At 46.0% G+C, this 24,079-nt stretch overlaps 1 protein-coding gene across 1 annotated transcript in view; it reads right to left on the bottom strand.

Annotated features, from left to right (window-relative positions):
* FGGY (FGGY carbohydrate kinase domain containing) overlaps positions 1 to 24,079 on the bottom strand; it is a 1,923,203-nt gene that overhangs the window by 817,083 nt on the left and 1,082,041 nt on the right. Inside the window, exon 8 of the mRNA XM_086953024.1 lies at positions 14,809 to 14,912. Coding sequence (XP_086809150.1) covers positions 14,809 to 14,912 — 104 coding nt within the window. The remainder of the gene's footprint in view (positions 1 to 14,808; positions 14,913 to 24,079) is intronic.

The raw sequence follows: 24,079 nt of genomic DNA, 5'->3' as shown, positions 1-24,079 counted from the left end.
AGACGAAGCTGAACTGTACCTTAAACTGTTACATTTGTATTTTACTGCTGTGTAGCCCATTGTACGCTGTATATCGTATGCCATGGGAACTAGAATGTAAGGGGTGGGTACGAAATTTAAATATTTTGTCTGAGAAAGTCTAAATTTTAGGTGGTGTGATGACTTAACCTCCTCCTTTGTCCAATCAGAAGTTGGGGATCCTTTCACTTGCAACATTGGGGGGTGGTACACTGACCCGAAAACAGTATAACTAGCCTAGGTTTAGCTAGAGAAATTGTCCGACTTGTCCGAATAGCTAACCTGTCACTGACCCAACGTACTCTATAGGTGACTGATACAGAGAGCTCCGGAGCACTCTGTCCGATTTTCCACAGACCCACTCGGGGTTTTGGGAACCTTAAGTGCTGGCGAAGCACTTTGCTGGGAGATTCGAGAACCCAATATCCTCATTATTTTACGAATCTTTGCCATTAATAACCTATCTGTTATGTTCATAAAAGTAACAAATCTTACAGTCACAGAAGCAAATTCTCCCCTCATACCGAAAAGAATTCCTTGGTGACACGTTCTGATGCCATATTGATTAAAAACTTTACGAAGGCGCCATCTACGTTTATTCACTAGGAAGAGATAAGTGAAGAGTTAGAGAATTTGCGATTATTTTTGCTGCAAGCACAACTATTCCTGAATGATGTGTCTGTCTATTTTGGCAATATATATTGGGGAGAAAATAGCCCAGAATGTGATTGTAGTAGGCTCATTTTTTGCAAAGTGCAGGGCCTGTAAACATAATTGTATTATTAGCGAATCCAACACATTCAAGCATGTTTATAGAGCGATTGAAGTGAACCAAAACTACAATTCCCAGAATTCATTATGTTTTTGAATGACTACTCTGGACTGCTCCAACCATTTCGCAGGAACCACAAAAGGGGACTCATAATCAATGACCATAGTTCTCTTCCGATTGAAGGGTTGAATGGTTGAGCAAGTCCTTGTCACCATTTTAAACTTTGACCTTTATGTTAGGTACGGGTCTTGGCTGCAGGGGCTCCAACTACTGAGCTACCTTACCGTAAATGGAGATCATATCATTATATCTGAAAATAATACAGTCCCTCAAGATCTCTCCTAATTGACATGAATTAAAATAATCCCCCAGAGATAGAGACTCGAATATTGAGATGGAGACAGACTGGAATGTCCTGGTGAGGTGAGGTATGGAATTTGGCTCCCCGAGAAGTACCGTAAACAGCCACATTTCATTTTCATGAAAACTTTGCACTTAAGTTTTCTCATGTCCAAAGAAAACAAATAGGTGTAATACGATCAGTGCTTAAAATGGGCCGTTACTGTCCGGTACGGAGTATCAGAATTCACGAAACACTACAGTTGCAAAACCTCCAAATGGACCACAGATTCATAAAGACTTTTTGAACCGGGTAAAGATTCAATGAAAGCATAATTTTTTTATATTTTCCCTTTTTTTAAGTATATAGGCTTTCTTATAGGCCAGCATCTTTGAATTGATAAACTGAAGACACCGTTAGAATACACTGGAGCCTCGGGGAGCTTGTAACTACATGACTTTAATCCTTACACACAGGAGCCTGAGGGGAGCTTGTAACTACAGGAAGTTAATCCTTACACACAGGAGCCTGGGGGAAGGTTGTAACTACAGGACGTTAATCCTTACACACAGGTACCTGGTGGGAGGTTGTAACTACAGGACGTTAATCCTTACACACAGGTGCCTGGGGGGAGGTTGTAACTACAGGACTGTACTCACACACAGGAGCATGGGGGGAGGTTGTAACTAGAGGACGTTAATCCTTACACACAGGTGCCTGGGGGGCAGGTTGTACCTACAGGACATAAATCCTTACACACAGGTGCCTGGGGGAGCTTGTAACTACAGGACTGTACTCATCACACACAGGAGCCTGGGGGGAGGTTGTAACTACAGGACTGTACTCTTTACACACAGAAGCCTGGGGGGGAGCTTGTAACTACAGGACTGAACTCCTCACACACAGGAGCCTGGGGGGAGGTTGTAACTACAGGACTGTACTCTTTACACACAGGATCTTGGGGGGAGGTTGTAATTACAGGACTGTTTTCCTCACACACAGGAGCCTCTGGGGTGGTTGTAATTACAGTACTGTACTCCTCACACACAGGAGCCTCAGGGCGGAGCCTGTAAGTACAGGACAGCACTCCTCACACACAGGAGTCTTGGGGGGAGGTTGTAACTAAGATGACCAACCATCCATAAATTTCACAGATTGTCCATTATTTGGGCCTCTCGTGCGTTGTCCGTGAGGAATTCTTTCACGGACACCTTTTGTTCATAATTCCAGACATTGGAGCGAGCTGCCCCCTGCAGGCAGCCTGAGAGTTATGTAATCTCCTGCTGTGATCTGTGGCCTGCAAAACCCCTCCCCAACCTGGCACAGACTGCTATCAGCCATTATCATTCTGTATGTTGGCCTAATTATCACACACAGAATTATAATGGGTCCCCTGCTCAGTGACAGCATTTGCTGGGGCTACTCCTGCCAGAGCACAGGGCACAGCAAACTGCTTTTGTTTATGGGCTCCTGTCACCTCACCAGGGGCCAAGTTCTAGGGAGTTGGAAGGTTCATTTTGGCGTGTGTTACCCAGGTACAGTCACTGTTAGCCTCTTAAACTGTCACACAAGCAGTGATTATGGTACAAATAAAATTGTCCTTTATTATTTATTTATTTTGCTCCAATAGTGCAAAGTTTCTTCATTGGAGCTGATATTATTTTCAAGTTTACCTTGCGCCCCCATCCCCCCACGCCCCTTGGATGATTGATCTGGTGTTTTTTTTCAATGGGGGGAGGGGGCGTGTAAGTTCTGCGAAGCCTTCAGCTTTTGATCTTTTTTTCAATTTTTGGGGGGGAATATGCAATTGTAGGTGTTTAAGTTTCACTCACAAACATTAGATACAGTTCAAGGTTGTCTCAACCTAATTTAAACTTATTTTGACTTGTACTTGTGTTGGTTGTCTATTTACTCATGTCATATTGTGCGATTCCACTGATGTGTCTGTTAAACGTACGGTTTGTCCAGAATTTTTGTCCGGAATTCTGACCTTCTGTCCTGAATTTTGTCCAGAATTTTGATCCTTTGTCCTGAATCTTTACTCACTCACTCACTCACTCACTCTTTACTCACTCACTCACTGTCCTGAATTTGCACACATGCCAGTTGGTCACCCTAGTGTGCGTGTGCAGTGAATGCGCTGGCGTGTGATTGGCTGGAGCTGGCTGGTGAGCCTGGCTCCAGGAGTCTGGATGGGTCTGCCCCGGTGATGAGTGGAGAGATTAGCATGTTGATGTGAATGAGGGGTGCACCTGGGACCTGAATAGGGCTGGGCACTCCCCACACAATGCTGGCTCCGCCCCCTGTGGTGCGACTGATGACCCTAGCCTAACTAGTGAATAGGAAGGGTGGCTGAGCACATCAAGAGAGGTCCAAAACCAGCTGTGACTGGTTTCTCTCCCTCCCTGCACCCTGACAAAGGTTTTCACTGTATAAAAAGGGGCTGTGTCCCCTTACAAGGGGTTCTCTTCTTGGATCCTTTCTTGAGGGGGGGCTGCTGCTGCTGGGCACCAGGAGGACCGCCACTGGGGGATTGCCGCGCTGCCTAGGAGGACCCTGTGAGCTGGATCCTGGGCCCAGTCTTGCCCCCCCCCCCCCTTTGCCTTGCTAAAAAGACTTTTGCTGGACTCTGGGGCATCCTTTTGCTGGGGAGCGCTGTGCCCTTTACTCCTTATTGTTGTAGCGACTGAGGGCGCTCTGAAGGCAGCCTTGCGTGATTCCCAGCGTGCCTCAGGCGATTCCCCGGCGTGGGGATCCCCCCTCCGTGTGGTAATTTGCGGCGGGGGTGCCCACCCCGCTGAGCCTGCCGCTTATTGCCCCTTTCTTTTGCACGGTGCATACTACCTCTTCACGGGAGCCCACCCCGTGTTATTTAAGGATTTACTGCCAGGGGAAAATCACCGCCGCGGCCCCGAGGCCGAGTTTTCCCTTGAGAGACGGCAGCCGCCGGCATCACCCAAAGGCTGTGCTGTGGTTGGCCCAGCCGGCCAAGCCTCCCGCCGCGTCATCGGGGGAGGAGCAGAAGAAGCAGGAAGCAGATGGGAGCCCACCCCGTGCTCCTGCGCCGCCGAGTGAACACCGCCGTCCCCCCCGAAGGCTCCCAAGAGCGAGGTAGAGCACCAGAGAGCAGAGGAGAGACGCGAGCACAGCTGTGCATTTTCGGCGCCTTTCCCAGGACACCGAGGAGGAGAGCCCCGCAGTACCAAAGCAACCCGAGAGGAGGTGGATCGCGATGTCGGAGCTTCCCTGCTGCAGAGCCCGGTGAGTGTGGACGGGCGGGGGGGGAGAGCTCCAGGCAGGTCCTTAGAGCCTGAGAGGCTCCCCGAGTTTGTGTTGTAATTAAGAGCAGCCCCGGTTGGCAGAGGGCCGCTCCCCCCAGAGTGCTGCACTTTGTGTTAAAAAGCCTGAAGGGCTCCGGGGGCCTATTTGTTTTACGAGCCCGAGAGGCTCCGGGTGCATTGTTTATTTTAGAGCCTGCGAGGCCCCAACTCAGCCCAGGGGCATTGCTTTCTTTGTGAGCCCACGAGAGGCTCAGGCAGCATTTTTTTTCTGTTCCGAGTCCCCGGAATAGGGACTCCGATGAGAGGGGGCATTTCTTCATTTGGAGCCCTGAGAGGCTCAAGGCGGCACCTTTGCTTAGCGAGCCCTGAGAGGCTCTTGGCGGCATTGTAATTTTGAGTCCCCAGAGAGGGGGACTCCAATGAACATTTTGCTGCAGAGCCCACAAGGCTCTGGAGGGGGCCACGTCTGTTTGCCGAGCCCAGGAGGCTCCCACGTTGGTTCTGGCCCCATTGAGTTTCTCAAGCCCAAGAGGCTCCAACACATGTTTTGCCCCATTGATGATTCAGCTGCCCGGCACTTAGTGGGCAGCTGCCACATTTAGGCTTGTCCTTCGGCTGCCTGCGCAGCCTGCCCTGACTTTGCTAGACAGAGGGCGTGTGAGCCCCCGAGGGACCAGGTTGGCCTGGGGGGTCAGTGTTATGATGTTTTCGCGCAGATGTTTTTCCGCCTAATGTGATTTATGCGTCATGCGCTTTTTCCCTACACCGCTGAATGTATGGTTATGCATCATGTGTTTTCATCCCTACACCTCTGAATGTGGTGATGCATCATGTGTAATGTGTTCAGTCTTATACCCCTAAATGTATAGTGATACTTAGGTGGTTGTTCTTTTTAGTATAGGTGTTACTAGAGAGGTTCTGGTTCCCTGCGTAGCATTCTCCTAAGGTGGTTAGGGTTGCGTAGGTGGTACTTACCTGTTACCAGTGAGTACTGGTTGTGTGCTATATGTGCTGTTTTGGTGCTACAGTTATTATATGTTCTACGTGCTAATTCTAAAAGTGATTATTCCTCACAGTGGCCCATGTGGCCCTGTCCTGTACACCTATCACCTGTAAATTCTGCCCGTGCCCATGGCACCTTGTAAAGAATATGTTTATTATCTAATGTTTGTAGTATAATACAAAGACTATTTTTTATATATACCCTTGTGTGGAGTTTCCTTTGTGGTGGGCCTTGGGTGTTGTTGCTGGTTGCGCGCGCAAACGCTTTACAGATCGCCTCTGAGATAAGCCTGACTGCTCGTGCCAAGCTACCAAAGGGGTGAGCAGGGGTTATCTTGGCGGGTAACTTCCTTGCCCTGACTAGAGTGGTGATTTCTGCTTGGCTTTGGCGTAAGCCTCAGCCAACCAGAAATTCCCATTTCTAACAGACACAATATAAGCAGCAACCAAACAGCGAGCGCAACTAAGTCAGTGACTTCAACTAACACTCCAAGCACTCACGGATCCCATGTCCATGAAATGCTCTCGCATACTCCAGAACAATAGGAATCACCGATTGCATTGTATGGTGGAGACCTGTCGGAGTTGAGGCCACGCTTGCCACGCTTTTCAACCTCTTTCTGGCTGACCTGCCATGAACCATAGAACGTGAACTCCCATGCTCCAAAAGTTGGGAGCACCCTGTGGCCAAGCCGCACAAAGGCCGGTCTTCTGAGACTCTTGCATGCCACTGCCACATATTCCAGAATGAACTCAATGAAAATCAGCTTGAAGAAAATAAAAGTCATGCTCATAGGAAAGCCTTTCACCAGCTCCCCATCCTGGAATTTGGGAAAGGAAAAAATGTATTTCACAACTGAATATAAATATCTAGGCCTGCAGTTTGACAGACTGGGCTTCTTTAAGCACTACTTGGAGCACAAGCGGGTTAAAGCCAACTCCCTTTCAGCAGCTAAAGATGATAACTGCTGCATCAACACACACGCCTTTACTGAGGATAATACAGGCCAAATCTGTAGCAACCATAGCTTAGGGAAGCGAGGCACTAAGAGGCAGAGATGCTTCTCAGCTGGACAAACTCATAATCAGGCTCTTTAAGTCGGGTTTTCATCTTCCACACTAGACTTTGCCGGCTCAAATGCGATTGGCATTTCACCTCATTAAACACATTCTGGCAAGGCAAGGGACATTTATCGAGTTCTGCTACAAACTAAAAAATGCAGCCCCCAAAACAATCAACTACCACCTCTGGGAAGAAATTGCCAATAGAGATGTCTCTTCTTCTAGGAGCTACCTCCTCTCAGCCTTAGCATCCCTCGCCCTAAATTAATTATGGGTCTCAACTGACAGTTACTACCAAGTTAAGATCGTCATAAATAAAACAATCAAGTGTTCTTCTCTACTGGCCGGCAAAGAGGTATGAAACAACGCGGAACTCCATGTGAGACGCGACGAGAGGGAAGGTGAAAGTAACCCGCTGAGACTTGGCAAGCGCAGGACTTTGACTCTCGCTTTTATTATCGGAGGCACAAATTACTAATTATCGCCTTAGAGATCTTTTAAAACAAGAATCTGAACATCAGAAAATAGCAGAAGGGATAATAATCGTTGTGATTGAGAACTGAAGTTCTAAACACCGGTGATTTCAGTATAAATCTGCCCATGAAGTAACTCATCCGGTATTGGGAGCCAGTTTGACAGCCACATCCAAAAGCAAAACCAGCTTGGCATTCGACTCGTGGAACTACTCTGATTCTAGCAGGAGTAAACTAGTGGCAGGGGGAGAATCTATTGTTGACCCTTCTCACATGACAGAAAGAATATACAAAGTCTTGATAAAGATGGTGTAAATTGATGTAATCCATCGAAACACGTTGACACACTTATCAAGTACAATTCAGGAGTCCATAACTTTTGTTGTAATACTGATTACATCTATGTATACGACATAGTGATATTACAGGATATCGAATGTATAATTTGTATTAACAATTTTGATGTCTTACATGTTTCTGTCTGTCTTCAGATTATGCGGGTCATAATCTTGTATGTATTAGCTTTATTTTAACCAGTGATTTTTTGTGTAACTCACATAAATTGTTTTTATTATAGGATGTACATTATTCTGTGTCTTTTTAATATTGTTGTCATAAATTGATACTTGGAATAAAAAATACCAATTTCCTAGATTTGGTTATATATTGATTGTTTTTACATGTTGAACTGTTGAGTAATATCAAGGGGATAGTGCTTTCTTAGGCAAACAATGGTACGTCTGGCTTATAAAAGCAATTTACAAAACCCTAGTACCGCTACGATACCAGGGTGCAAGGATTAACGCTCCCACCACACAATCCTTTGTGAAATACCGTCTGGGATGTGTGCCTTCAATTCTACATCTGCCGCTGGGGCAAAGTACTGACAGCACAGAGGCATGCCGAAAAAACATTTTAAAACCAGCGTTTAACATCAGGGGGCTACTCTATGGTAAAGAAGGGTGGTAAACTGTGAGTGTTTTGCAACCACAATTGCAGTCACAAAACATTCTTATGTAGCTTAAGTAGTCGCTATTATTAATGGACGCCCTTGAAAAGCACCTTCCTAATAGCGAGTCGCAAAATAGGATTAGTACATGGGTCATAGGTTTTTGCGGTCTCAAACGGGTCTAAAACCTATTTGCGCCCGCAAAAAACTTTTATACATCCGGCCTTAAGACACTGACGAAATACTTACCTTTCTCGAACCTCCATTTCCTCAGCAAAATCTTAGTAAGTAAAGTCACGAGACAAGTTCAAGATTACTGAGAGCTAAAGTACCTTCTCTATGACCATCAATGCAGATTGTGACCTGCGACATGCTCTAAAACAATGTTAGCCAATTTGAGGGAATAAATTGCACCACAACTGTCTTGGGTATTAGGAGGGAAGAGCTTCTTTTATACCTGAACAAGATGACCAAACTAATCAGTCCGAAGCCTATGATAATACTGTTGGAAAGGCTAGAAATCTGGGCAGCCATCTCTGGTCATCCACTACTATAGATTCAATCTTTTCTAACTAACCACAGTCAAACAGTGAGAAGTGGATTAACCAATGGATCCACATGCACAGTCATCCCTGGCATTCATCAAGGATCATCATTTTGGTGACTTCTTTTCAATGTATGCCCAACTGTGGCACCTCCTAAAGTAGTATTGAAAGAATCTCGACAAGACCACTTCCACTTGGTATGTAGCCAAGAAAGAGATCCTATAAGTGATGCAATGTATTTTTCCTGAGTTAAACAATAAAACAATTCAGTACATTATACAAAAATGTCCATCTTAACTCCAAGTCTTGCGTAGGTATTTCAACACGCCCACTCAAAATTCAGAGGATATTATCAGGCTGAGGTTTTTCTAAAAGGAGTCAGTTGTTTGTCCACATGGCCTAATACCAATAACTAATTTCCTTAATTGTGTTTTTATGGTACATTGGCCTTCTATAGATGGCACATTTGAGCCTTTCCCTTGACATTTAGGCTGTGTAAGGACAATCCGAAGAGCCTGTTACATATGGAGTGCATGCAGGGGATCAGCAGTGCCATAAAGTTGCATCTCAAATAGATGACCAACAATTCTGAGTAAGGGGTATTAACAGATTTGAGGATTTGGAGGTGTAGTCCCAACATCATCCATCTGCTCATAGAACCTGCTAACGCTGTGTCTGTTAGGGTAGAGCTGCAACATAAAGTAGCTAAAGTGGCTTTTACTGTACCGCTGTTCTTGATGTCCAAGGCGGTGTGTCCATTGCTGTTGCCTAGACTCTGGAAGAATAGAAATACTAGAGTGGTGATGGAACATGCACATGTCCCATACATATTGTGCTACACCAACACTGCTTACCTTTCATATTTTGCTGAGGTATTGATTGCATTGGTATGATGAAGTAAGTCTGCGCCTGGGACAGTCAGCCTCAAAAACCTTGGCAGCGGCTGGAGAGGTGGACAGGGTTCTAAAAACAGGGTTGTGATCATGGTTCCAGGCTGCTAACAATGACACATAACTACAGGGGCAAGGTACGCAGAGGTGCGGATGAGGCAGTTCCATCAATCACCAGAGCCCTAATTGTCACATCGAAAGACATACTCCGCAGAATGCCATATGCTTATGAAAAATCCATTTATGCAACTCGTTGTGCATGCACTATGACAGGCGTGGACTACCCTATGGAGCACAGAAAACAGAAATAACATAAACAGCAGCAAGGGAAGTTCCCTAACTGGCAACTGTGTGTTAACCAGTCCATCTGGCAACTGTGTGTTAACCAGTCTGAACACAGTTCCCTTCAGTCCACACTTGTTTTCTTCATTTTTTTCTCTTTTCTCTCTATTCGTTCTACATCTCGCCTAGTGTAGATCCCACCACAATCTACAGGACCTCTGGTTTCAGTTTGAGCCTCCTTCAACCTTTTGTTCACGTTCATACACTAGTCAGCACCACTAGAAGATGAGAGGAGGAACATTTTTGGAACTACACTGAGCAGAACACAGGCAGTGCCACAATCTGATAGGCTGAATGCTCATGCACCAACACATGCTGTTCAGTGGGCATAAAGTAGTCTCAGATACCAGTAATACATTCCAGAGCCGACCACCAGAAAACACCAGCACAAATTAGGCACTGGCCATAACAACAGACACCACTGACTTCATCACTGATCTTCAGGAAGTACCTGTGATTGTATATGCTAATGATGTGAAATAACTAGTGCATGGGAGCGATAATGACTTTTCAGCTCTGGAAAGTATCGAGACTTTGTGGTGCTCTGTGTGTATGCTAATTTTAACTGGTCTATTTAACCACGTGTAATAAAAGTCCTTGTCTTCCTAACAGACATAGCACTGGCCTGGATATTGATGTTATTGAGTGTTACCATTGTAATATATAATATCTGGGAGTCTAACTCCCTCCAATTTCCTAAACGAAGCCTTGACTGCTTGATCACACTACCTTGAGAGACAGGTGCCCAAAGGAAGGAACATGGTTATCCAATTGAAGTGCAGTAGTAATGTGGCCTAAGGACACACATAGATAAATGCAATACCCAGACACAAAACTGGCCATTACCCCTCGATTCCACCAGGATCCCAAACAAAGGACGTTCGCTAACAAGAGCACTGAACAAGCAAATTCAAGGCAAACGCACAGAGAAGGGAAAGTTGCATGATATGATGAAAACAAATGGGGTCAAAGTAGCATATGGTATCCAGGTGCAAAATTAATGAACTGGTTCATCAATGTAGGCCAGCTCCAGAAGGCATTTCAGCGCTGAATAATTAATAGGTTAGGTGAATATTCAAGGTAGAACTTAGCCGGCACTGTAATAGAAAAGAACAACTGCATAACAAAATGAAAGGAGGATAACATAGATCACATCTGGCCCAATTTTCCACTCAATACTTCCCCACTCACCATTCCCTGCCTCTCGTCAGACCATTTTTTCCTCAAATTCAAACTTACTTGGTCTACGTTCAAATCACCCTCCGCGCTAACTTGCTGCAGGGCAAGGAAATGGAAAACTCTTGACAAACCAGAATTTATTAATACACTAAACAATACGATTCCTCTCCCACACCCTGATATTAATTCTGCCGAGTACAACCTAGCGGGCTGGCTCCAAATTGCTAGCGACATCCACGCACCCTTCAAAGATATCAAACTGGCCCGGCGTGCTGACGCTCAGCGTTGGTTCTCCCAAGACCTAAAAGAAAAAAAATATCTCTGCGCCAACTTGAGCGAAAGTGGCGCCGCTGCTATTCCCTTGATCTAAAATCTGAGTTCATCACGGCCAGGAAGGTATACATGAACGCCATTTTGGTAGCCAAATCCGCCTATTTTTCCTCCCGTATCCTATACTCTACCGACAAACCCAAGGATACCTTCTCAATCTTAAACGAGCTGACTGATTTAGACAGCGTACGCCCTAAGGTGGCTCCAACCCAGACCTTCTGTGATGCCCTCAATACATACTTCATTGATAAAATTGTAGACATCAAAGCGAGCATCCCCAGTTCCTCTAGCGTTACCCCCTCTGTTCACCATTCCCCCAACTTCGAGATTACACTAGACAGGTTTCCTACCATGACTTCTGAACAATTCCTAGCGTTATTGACAAGAGTCAAGTCCGGGGCACCCTCGGATAAATGCCCCCCCCTACATTCTCAAAGACTGTCTGTCCTCCATCCCTACGCCGGCTCTTACCTTACTGAACACTTCTATCACTTCCGGCCTAGTGCATTTAAGGAGGCAACAGTCATCCCACTTCTGAAGAAATCTGGGGCGGATCCCTCCTGCATGGCTAACTACCGGCCAATTTCCTTGCTTCCTTTTTTGGCTAAAGTTTTAGAAGCCCATGTTGCGAAACATCTGTCCAACTTTTTGGAGAGCTCAAATTGTCTAGATTCCCATCAGGCAGGTTTTCGCCCTGCCCACTCAACAGAGGCAGTGGTAGTCGCGGTCCTTGACTCGCTCTGTGACCGCGCTGATAGACACTCCCCTCAGGCCCTGGTGCTCCTCGATCTGTCGGCCGCTTTTGACACGGTCGACCATGACATACTGATCGACCGTATCAACCAGGCTGGCATCAGGGGCCTAGCGGCAGACTGGCTGAAGTCCTTTTTGGAGAATCGCTCCCAGTCCGCCTTGGTACCCTGGTTGGCCCTAAACGGTCCATCACCTGTGGAGTTCCTCAGGGCTCTTCACTGTCACCCCACCTGTTTAACATCTACATTCTTCCGCTAATCCAGGCCTTAAGAGACATGCAGGTGTCTGTATTTAACTACGCAGACGACCTGCAACTGCTCTTTACGATCGACAACTCAACAATCTCCATTTCTCATTTCCAGTCCACCATGCGGTTCATCCAAACTTGGATGAACCAAAATCACTTAAAATTAAACCCTGGAAAAACCGAGCTGGTGCTTACAGGGGACAGTGCCAAATTCTGGGGCCCTCACTACTGGCCATCTAATATGGGCAAAGCCTCTACCCCTACCCCTGCCGCAAAGACACTTGGAGTGACCCTGAACAGTGACCTCTCCTTAAAAACTCAAGTGGGCCAAGTGGTCTCCAAGTGTTTCTTCCAGCTCAGGAAAATCCGGAAGGTTCGACGTTTCTTCACTCCTGCAGCTATGACCCAGGTGGTGATTACCACAGTTGTCCCACCTGGATTATGCAAATTCCATATTCCTAGGCCTACCCCTCTATCTCTTAAAGCGCCTCCAGATGGTCCAGAATTATGCAGCCAGGTTAATCACTGCGCAACCGAGATGGCACTCAGCCTCTCCGCTGCTTAGGGACCTCCACTGGCTCCCCCTGGCCCAACGTTGTTCTTTTAAAACTGGTTGCATGATCTTTAAATCACTCCATTGCAAAAGCCCTAAATTTATAGACAATCTCCTCACCAGATACACCCCCTCCCGCAATCATCGCTCTGCGCACCAAGCTCTCCTCCAGACACCTGCCATCAAACGCAAACGCACTGGTGGCTGCAGATTTGCGGTTTTTGCATCTCGCCTTTGGAACACCTTCCCCTTTGAGATCAGATCATGCCCAGACCTCTTGTCTTTTAGGAAAGCCTTAAAAACATGGCTTTTTAAGCAAGCGTATCACTGATCGCCTCCCTCCTCCCGCTTTCCTCAGGATCCGTTCTCTGTCTACTCTAGCGCCAGGAAACCAACCGGTGGCAGCGCGCTCAATAAATACTTTTTAACATTAACATTAACATAACATCATACTCTATAAGGGCAAACCGCAATCCTTGAATTTGACTGGCCGAGGATAAATGTCAATATGTGGCGAGTATGTAAAAGAGAAGAATTGAAGAAAGGAATACAAAGACAATAGAAAGGAGCCTAGGTGCTCACATTGCGCATCTATTACAGCGGAGTCTAGTATATTTTGCAGTTTTTGTGTGGCCGGATGAGAGGTACCAGATAGGAGTAGGGCTTCAGATCAGGAAAGAGCAATTGGCGAAAGTGTATTCAGAGGTGCTTGGACCTTTTTTGGGCATGATCATGCAAACACGTTTTCGGTGCCAAGAGCCATGGAAAGGCATGAAAGGGGCTACAGATGAAAACTCCATTAGAAAAAGAAGAGCTTGGGAGAAAAAAAGGGGAAGAGGAAATAGATAAGTAGGGTGAATGAACATGGGGGGATATGGAGGAATGTGCCGTAATGAATCATCAAGGGATAACAGGTTGGAATAACAGGTAAAGAGAAAAGGGGTGGATGGGAAATTGGGGTAATGTGGGATCCCTTCCTCTCTTTCCCAACAAAAAAAGCAAACCGAAAGCTATTAAAAAAATTTCGTTTGAGTAAAGGGAAAGCAACTTAAATATCAACTCGTACAAATTCTTACAAAAAAGCTGAAAAGAATTGCCATCCAAAAAATATTTTAATGCATGTTGGGGGAAGTGTTGTATAGTTTCAAAATGAGCTGAACCAATAACCTCGGATCTTAAGACCAGCAAGGAGTCACTGACAAAAGTTTCCACTCTTGCAACAGAAGAAAAAAACTTGAATAGGCAGAAAATGAGTTTCCCCTCGATTTCATTGGGCAAAGCCAAAATTAGAAGTAGAAGTTGCCCAGGAGGAGCAGTAAATTCAGTCATGTTCACAACATTTTAGCAGACAAAACCTATTGGCACAATGCCCCTCCTGCCCAGCCCACTTTCCACGTTCAGCGCCCCCTCCCCGGCCGGATTACATTTAGCAGAGAAATGTCTTTAAGGAAACGTGGCATAAATGGCTACTTATGGGAATTAAAGGCTTTCAGACTTGTACATTTAAAAAGAGTTATACATTTCAAGGCAGGCACTAAATTGTAATTGCAATCTTGGAAAAAGCTTTTTCATCAATTCACTGAGAAAAATTAACAAAGTGAAAATTGCTTGTAAGCCTTTTTGAGAAGTAAAGAGATGTATCATAATTCTATGGATCATTACAGCTATCATATGAAGATAGATGTATATTGATTTAGTAAAAGCTCCTGAAAGGAGATACCGGTTCTCCAAAGAACTTACTCACTGGCGCATTAGTGAAGGGCCTGGCTTGGACAGATACAGGCCTTTACTGAAGTCTCAGGTGTCAGGAGCTCTGCACTCCGAAACCACGGCAACATCACATTACACGTTGCCTCTATACTTAATTTAATTCTATCCTGGCACTGGAGTTTGTTATGGTTCTGCCTTAAAGGAAAATAACATTATTTCAATTGACAGAGAAGAAAAACTACATATAAATATGTGGCAGACAACAGTGACGCTTAAGAACGGTGCACTCGGTGCAAATAGTTCAATTTTGCATGACGTGTTAACACAGTGGACATATTTCAACAGTAGTTCTCTTTACTTACGGCCATGTGACACGAAGAAGTCCCACTAATCAGAGCCATCCGAGATGTTATTGGGTGATTTTCACAGGGCAGACTGTGTCCTTTAACATCGGCACCAATCACACCTGCACAGAAGAGATAACCCAAACATTATTAGGACGTTTTCAAGCCCTAGATTAAAACACGTGTGCTTCATTTTTTTATTTATAAGGTTAATTCAAGAGCAAGATTAAGCATCCAGCTACCGTACAATCAGGCACTGGTAATAATAAAAACAAGCATTCGCAATTCCAGTTGATGTGATTTTAAACTTTTAGCTGCTGAGGCATTTCCACTCTCAGAGTTAAGACTTTTTTGTTTGACTGATATTTCGGCACTTCGCGCATAAACCTTCATAACGTTTTCTATTAAAGGTATCTAAATTTGCGTTATTTCTTCCTACATGTTGTGGATTCTAAAGGCACACTATATATGTGGCTAACCGAGGAAGGAATAAAAAAATTGCAAAAACATAACAATATGTTGGTTTTATTGGCGAAACAAATGGGAAAAAAGGGCATATTTTTTTCTAAAACTGGCATGAACAAAAGGTTTGCTGTGCTAAGGTCATCAACTTCACTAACAGGCAGAGTTGACAAAAACATTTCTTTACCACAGTGTTGGCATTTTTAAGCCTGGGGTTAAAAAAGACCTTTTGATTTTACTAAAATTATAATCATAATCTACCTACTTTCAAGCCAGCCACCTTCATCTATTGGTCTGATGCTGTGTCATTCACATTTTTCTTCTAACACCTACATCATCACTCATGGGGCAAAAGGTCAGCCCACTTTAGCATGCTGCCTATTCACAGGGAGCACATCTACACAAAAGAGTAGTTCTCTCAAGTCCCAGGGACCATTATGCGGATATGTGCTTTTTTGAGACCCAGAAAATAATTTTTCTTTTAGCCACATTTTAATTGACAGGAGCCCAGAAACTTTCCCAACAATGACGTTTTGCAATAACAAACTAAACAAGCATTGACAAAGTCAAAGGTCCGGCAGCCAAAACCGGACCTACTGAGTTTACCAATTCTTATTCTGAATTTTAGGTGATATTTCCTATTTTTAGTGGATTTTACCTCCTTGCAGTTTAAGGTGGGAACAGGTGAAACCTGTGGGTGAATCCATAAAGCTACACATTTCTGAAAAGAAGACAACATTTGAAATTTAGCAAGTGGTAATCTGTGTAGATTGCTCATGGTTTTCTTGAACAAACCAAGGGCCTGATTATGATCTATGTGGATGGGATACTCTATCACAAAAGTAACAGAAATCCTGTCTGCAGTATTCCAAATTCCATGGGATATAATGGAATTGTAATACGGTGGATGGGATATCATTCACATTTGTGATGGAGTATCCTAACCGTCAAAATTGTAATAAGGCCTTTATTGTTGAAATAAAAAATAATGTAAAATAAATAGAGAAACATTAAAAAAAAGTACAATGTTTTCAGTATTTTTTTGACCGATGGCCAATTTACAAAAGTAATAGTGTTACATCCATCAGATGCTTGTTATCAAAAACACGAGGCAACAACTGAGTTGCGCTTATTAGAATAATTCATTGTATAGCAACTATGTATCAAAGAAAACGGAAGATCTAGTTAATCAAAGATGGGTATGATGGAGGGGGGATGGTTACGCGCGGCAGTGTGATGGCCACATTTAGAGGCAGCTCCGCTCTCTCTGACCGAAAACCCCTCCATCCGCCATACAGATCTGCATCCCGAAGTGGGGAAGGGCTGCTCTGAGTGCCTACGACCCAACCGATCGAACGCGAGCGGACAGATCTCTGCCTGCTGCGGTCTGAGGCCTCCTCGCAGAGAGCAGCAGCATGCTGGCGTGGTTCCTGGTGCCGCTGGGCTCGCACTGAACGGCGGGCATGCACCTAATCGACGTCGCAGCTTGCGGCCTGGTCCGCGAGTCGCGAGAGACGCTGGATTCCCTGGGGTGCCTCTGGAGGCGGTCCCGCCACGGACTGAGGAGCGGAGGTTCTCGTCGGAGGTGGGGTGGACCCGGCAGCCCCTGGAGAATGACTATCATGGCCCGAATCCTGCAGCAGTGTAATTAGGGGCACCCGAACTCAGACGGTGAGGACAGCAGTGAGAGTTGGCTCTATAATACCAACTGCCCCCAGCAGCCAGCAGAGGTGTGTCCGGCTACTGGTGGGACCCTCATTTGGCCTGTGGCTTCCGTGGGCTCTTTTGGGAAGGAGCAGAGTGCAGCTGGTGAGGGGCCTGGCTTTCGCCTACTTGCAAATAACCCTCCAGATAGCATTCCAGTGGCAGACTTGGTGGGGGCCCGTGGCTGGGCTACAGACTGTGCCGCTGAGATCCCCTGTAATAGATGCAATGGCGAGTGGTAGGGGTCTAAAAGCAATGCAGCAATGCAGCAAAGCAAGCTGGACAAATTTACCTGCCCCAAGGGCCCTGTACCAGAGCGCCCAGCCCGGACGGAACCTACTGGCAGATTGGAGAGTGAAACCCCTGAGCTATCCCTTAAAGACGCGAAAGAGGCCATAGCGGGGGTGCGCGCCTCCATGGAGCAGCACACTGATGCCATCACAGTAGAGGTGACTCTGATTAGGGCGGACCTCGCCAAAACACATGAGAAAGTCAAGCATCGGGAAATCACCACCAGGAGTCTTGTGGACGAAGTCTCGCAACTCCTAACTGAGGTTCAGGCTCTCCACACCTTTAAGAAGTTTGCTGAAAACAAGCTGGATGACTATAAGGGGCCCTCATGGAGGAACAACGTATGCATTATAGGTATTCCAGAAAAATCGGAAGGACAAGCACCGGACCTCCTTGCTGAAGACCTTGTGCTCAATCATCTCAAGCCGAAGGGCCTCTCGAAGTTCTTCATAGTGGAAAGGGCACACCGGGTGACGGCCAAAGCCGGGAGCTCCACCTTGGCCCATTTTGGCAAGACTCCTGAACTTCAGAGACCATGACGTAATACTGCAAAATGCCATGAACTCGCTGCCTCTCAGGTATGAAAATTGAACTGTAAACTTCTTCCTAGATTTCACGCAGGTAGTGCAGAGACAGCGGAGCTCGTTCTTGTCTGTCAAAAAGACTTTGAGAGATAAAGGGGTAAAATACGCTATGCTTTTCCCTGACAAACTAAGAATTGAGGCAAATGGAAAGACTTGGTTCTTTGACCACCCAGAGGTGGTGGCGGACTGGCTAGAGGGCTGGAGAGATGCCAGGGAGCACAACTCACGCTGAACCTATGTGATGATTGCCACCTCTTGTTGCGTCGGACCAAAGGTTATCTAAACCTATTCCGGGGCCTCTGTGTATCCTGACTATCCTGGTACCGGACCCTGCAGGTGGTGCCTCAACAGGCAACTATACATGCGGACACTGACAACTCTATATCCTGGATTGTTGGACTTTGGCGGCCTACTACTTCGGGACTAGTAAAATAGGTTATTTTTCCCTTTCTTTTCGGTGGGAGGGGTGGGGTCGAGTGGGGAGGGCCTTCATCCCCGCCTTTAATTTGTGTGTGTATTTCTGGGGAGACAGGCACTCTGCGCAGTTGGTTTAATGGGCTGGTTTTTGCCCGAGGTGCAGGGAGACAGGGAGGGGGGTGTTGGATGGGGGTTGGGGGGATGGGATTGATATATCGGCTTCACTGATTCACATGGGTTTGGGTGTAATATCACCTATACATATGGCTTTGAGATACGTATCCACCTTTAACATTCCACTATTGGATCGCACAGTCACAAAAGCTTCACATTATTGGTTGGAACGTGAATGGGCTGGGGGACAAGGTAAAGCGCACTATAGTCCTGTAGTATATAAAACAACATTTCCCGGAGGTGGTCCTCCTGCAGGTATCGCACCTGCTCGGAAACATGTGTAAAGCCCTAAATAGATGGGGATACAGGTTCCTTGCCCATTCGGGCTTCACTAGTGGGTCTAGGGGAGTGGGCATCATGGCTAAAAACTCCTTCCCCTTTTCTGTTCAGTCTTCGCACGCTGATGACCGTGGGAGGTATATAGCACTCACTGGGCAGTTGGAAGGTAGGGCAATGACCCTGGTGTCGGTGTATGTTCCGCCAGGACTGCAGGCCCAAACGTTTACAGATCTGGGCACTCTGCTCCTCTCCCTCCCTGAGGGCCTACTGTTAGTGGTTGGTGACTTTAATGCTGTTTCATCTGGTATATTTGTCGCCAGCCCCCCATGCTACAGGGCCCTCTAATAGTTGCCTCCCTGATTTCATTGAGGCATTTGGCCTGTCAGACGCCTGGAGGGCATTCCACCCTGGGGACTTGCAATACACCTTTTTCTCTGGTGCTCACCACAGCTCCTCCAGCATTGACTATTTACTCTTGCCAGCCTCTAACCAACAACTACTCCACTTACAAGAGGTCCGTAACCTAACACGCAGAATATCTGAACATTCCCCTCTGTGGACTCGGTTAGTGCTGGGGGACCAACGGATTGACATAGTGGCGCCCATTAACCCCTGGTACCTACGAAGCCCCTCGGTTCGCACCGACCTGCAAAAGGCGATTGACTGCTATTTCCAGGAGAACCTTGGCTCAGTGGATTCTCCTCAGATGCTCTGGGGGGCATTCAAATCTGTTGTTCGAGGGGCAGCCCTCTCTCTCATGGTGAGAGTTAGGAAGGAAAACTCCAAAGAGCTTGAGGCAGTCGAAAGGGATGTCCTACGATTAGGGGCAGACGTTGAGAGGGTGAATACCCTAGAAGCAGCACATCTTTTGCGACTGAAGACAGACGAGTACATAGCCATTGCCACTGATCGTGCCAAGTCCTGGGGGAGGGAGAGAGACGGTATGGTGTCTGAATGGGGGGATAAAGCTGGGAAACTCATAGCTTGGTTGGACAAAAACGAATAAGCGAACCGCCTTGTGCAGGAGCTCACGACCGACTCGGTGCAAAGTTTACAGACCCAGTCCCAGTCCCTACTTGATGTGGACTCCGCTGACCTCCTCAGAGACATCAAACTCCTGGTCCTCTCTGAGGATGATCAGAGCTCCTTGGATAGCGACATAACTACTGACGAGATCGCACTGGCGATTAGGGCCCTCAAGCCCGGCAAAGCAATGGAGCCCAATGGATTTCCAATTGAGCTCTATAAATTGCGTCCAGACAAACTGGCCCCACACCTGCGGGCCAAGTTCGAGGAGAATCGGAAGGTGGGCTAGCTAATACCCGATCAGAGGCTGGCTTCGATAGTGGTCGTCCCTAAGGAAGGAAAACCGAAAGACAGATGTGCCTCTAATAGACCCATCGCCTTGATTAATGCCAAACCAAAAATATTCGCTAAACTTCTGGCCACACGCCTATCACAAGTGATTAGCGCCCTAGTAAACCCAGATCAATCAGGCTTTATGCTCCATCGCAAAATTGCTCCGGATCTATGACGAGTTCACGGGATGATAGAGCGGACCACACCTGTTCAAGAAGATGCTGTAATCCTGTCCTTAGATGCCTCCATGGCATTTGATACTATTGAATGGTCCTACCTTTTTGCAGTACTTTTCAAATTGGGATTTGGCCCACAATTTATATCTTGGTCAGACTCCTCTATTCTGCTCCTCTTGCGCAGAAGGTGGTCAACAACAAGCAGTCCGAGCCCTTCGCTCTCAGTCGAGGTACTAGAAAGGGGTGCCGGCTGTCATCCCTGCTTTTCGCCCTGTCCTTGGAGCCTCTGGCAGCCTGGATCCGGTGCGATCTGGCCAGACGCGGTCTGCAGTGGTCAGCAGAATGGGAAGACCACATCTCGCTACACGCAGACAACATTCTCCTCTATTCGGCCTCCCCCAAGAAGTCCCTTAGATGTGTTTTAGACATCTTCACATCCTTCAGTAGATTCTCGGGCTACTCTATTAACTGGAATAAATCTCTCCTTTACACCCTGTCGCGTGGGACCCCATCTCTTCCCAGGGAATGTCCGATACAGGTGGTGTCTGATGGTTTCCGATATTTGGGGATTTTTGTCTTCGCCGAACCCAGGCTCCGCTATGAGAGAAATTTGCTCCCGCCCTTACAGCGCCTGCGACGTGATGTTGCCAACTGGAAGGCGCTCCCTCTCTCGCTGCTCGGCCGAGCCGCTTTCTTTAAGATGATGTCCCTACCCGCTTCCTTTATGCCCTGCAGAACTACCCTGTCCCAGTTCCAGCGCGATATTTTAAAGAGATCGAAGACCTACAGAGGCAGTTGCTATGGGACGGGAGGTCAAGAACAGCGCTTCACAAACTAACCCTCAACTGGTACGACGGCGGCATCAGACTCCCTGACATGAAGAAATATTACTGGGCGGCCCATCTTGCTGCCATCAATCATGGTACGTACCGGGCTCCGGGAGACCCGGGATATGCCATGGACAGATGGCTGCTACCGGGAGGGACATACAACAGAGCCTTCTACGCTAATCCCACGAAATTCCTCTTAACTGTGCCCACCTCCCACTCGGTCAAGTATGGCACGCAGTAAACAAAAGCTTAGGATGGGACCGGAGGCTTACGCTTGCAACTCTCTTGTGGGATTCGGAGCAGCTGGGTGGTCTACACTGCTCCAAAGGGTTTGATAAATGGGACCACATTGGTATTTCTCGGGTGGGCGACCTCTGGGTGAAGGGTAACATGCTCAGTTTTAGTCAGCTGAAACAACAGTACAAACTTGCAGACTCAGAATTTTTTCACGACCTACAAATTAATGCATTAACCACCACCAATAATAGGGACTCCACCCTCCCTGATTCCTCAACCCAAGAGGATACATTATTGGACGGGCTGCTTCCACAGAAAGCTATCTCATTAACCTACAAAAAACTTGTCAACAACACACCAGCTCCCTTGGTTAAATTGCAGGAGTTGTGGGAGGAGGATGGGCTCTTACTAGACAACGAGGAGTGTCGGGAGGCGGTGGCCTCCCCCTGGGCGGTGGCGATCTCTGCACGTCTCTGTCTGATACAATTGAAAGCTCTCCACAGGATCTACATCACTAAACCACAGCTGGGCCATATTGGGCGTGGTGAAAACTTGGACTGCAGGCGTGGATGTGGACAGGTTGCCACCTTTATGCACATTCTTTGGGAGCGTGAGCAAGTTCAGAGATATTGGAAGGGGATAAACAAGGTCACGAGTGAGGTCCTTCAGAAATCTGTCCGCCCTGAGGCTAAAAGATATCTACTTAATGTGTGGGAGCCCACTGACCTGGGAGGGGCGGAGAGGTTGTGGGTCACACTGGGTGCCGCGGTTGCTAAAAGAGACATCGCTCAATTATGGGGAGGGCTGACACCCCCTACTGTTATAACTTGGAAGCAAAATATTGACTGTTGCATGTTTCGAGAGAAAATGGTCTATGCATCAAGAGGATGCCCCCAAAAATGGTCCTGAGTGTGGGCCAAGTGGAACACATACAGGGGAGATATCTGTGTTACAACCAATGCCCTCCCTGACAATGAATCCCTGCCTCCCTGAGTACTCTGTTCAAAATAGGTGCTATTTCCCGCAATTGTTTGGAATCCCTAATGAAATGTCATATTCAATCATGCCATATTTCAATTACATGTGATTTGCCGATTGTTTGTATGTTTATTGTTTATTAAAATCAATAAAAAGATATTTTTAAAAAATGGGTATGAAGGAAACCTATGGATTTCTAAAATGTGGCAAAGATAGTAAGTTTAGGAAAGTTAGTATTTTGTACAACTTTGAGCTTTGAGTTGCTCATACTATCATCTTATTCAGAGGGCAATGTGTGTTCTGTTGTGCATGCTGGCTTACATTTGGAGGCCATTACAAAAATGGGGTTACCCAAAAATGGTCACGGACCTGTGTACAATGTGATACAAAAAACAATGGTCCTAGACTTATATTTAAAAAATGTATATGAATCTAATTCATACTAACATATTGAAAAACAATTTCTTGAGCATCAACCAAGATTTTTAAACTCATTGTAATCAATACATTGTTTTAAACTAAAGAAGTGAAACAACCAAGGTATACTTCACCAAATATTTATTCTCATGTCATATGGTGAATCGTAGATAAATTGACTGTATCAATTATGGGGAAGTAGGGAAAGTAGGTTGCTCCAGGGGGAACATGCAAGAGAAGAGGTGCTCTGGTGTGGAGGGGGTGAAATAGAATTTCAAAGCAGTGGGATAGAGAATAGTTAGAAACATTCAAATGCTCGACGGGTTACACATCACAGTCTTTTCTGGCCTGGCCACATATAAGTAATGAAACTTGTGGCACGAGCCTACCCCCAACTTGCCACATAAGGATACATTTCTGTGTATATTTAAATTGTACAAAAAGAAGTTTGATTAGTTATACTTTGCCAAGCCAGAAAAGACTGATTTGTAACCAGTCGAGCATTTAAATGTTTCTAACTATTCTCTTTCCCACTGCTTTGAAATTCTATTTCACCGCTCCACACCAGAGCACCTCTTCTCTTGCACGTCCCTCCCTATCCTGTGCAGGTTTCCTTTGCAATAGCACAGATGTAATTGTAATGACAGAGTGTGTTATGCTGTGAGTTACTTACATTGCTATGTTCTTCTTTAACTTTCATTAAAGAATTACGAAACAAAAAACATTATTCAAACCACAGTAACAACAACAGCAACAAAAACAAGCACTGGCAATGAGAATACACCTGGCTTATAACTGTAATTGCCTCTCCAGTCACTGATGAGTTTAGGCACTCAATAAGTTATCATACATGCACTCTGCCACTCATCCTCGTGCTCATACATCCATTCATCTACACACTGACACATGCCTGCATTCACCAAATTACCCACTGCCAAAGAAAACAGACACACAAACTCAACAAGCATATTTAATATAAATTAAAAGAATTAAAAAAGAAAACATCCCACCACCTAAACTTGGCAGGCACTTACTTTTCAATTAAAGATAGCAGAGGTTGGTCATCTTGTAACTGCACAGTATGCAGTGTATTGTTGTTTCAAAGTTCTTAACTAGGGGCTACATTTAGAAGCAGCATGTTGGCCATTATACAGAAATAAACACATTTCCACCCTATGTACAATACCATTACAAGTTGGCCATTCATTAAACATCATACTGAGCAGCCAGTCTTGAATGCTAAAGTGTATGGTTTATCACTGTTGTCTTTCTACAAGGTGACTAACACAATACTTATAGACATGGTGGCCATCTTGGGACGGTAAATGAATGAAGCACTATGGACAATACAATTCCAATATGGCTGTTTAATTTAGAAATA

Source organism: Lissotriton vulgaris, chromosome 1_1, assembly GCF_964263255.1.
Source record: "Lissotriton vulgaris chromosome 1_1, aLisVul1.2, whole genome shotgun sequence".
NCBI classification, from domain to species: Eukaryota; Metazoa; Chordata; class Amphibia; order Caudata; family Salamandridae; genus Lissotriton; species Lissotriton vulgaris.
This window is presented reverse-complemented; position numbering and strand designations above follow the sequence as displayed.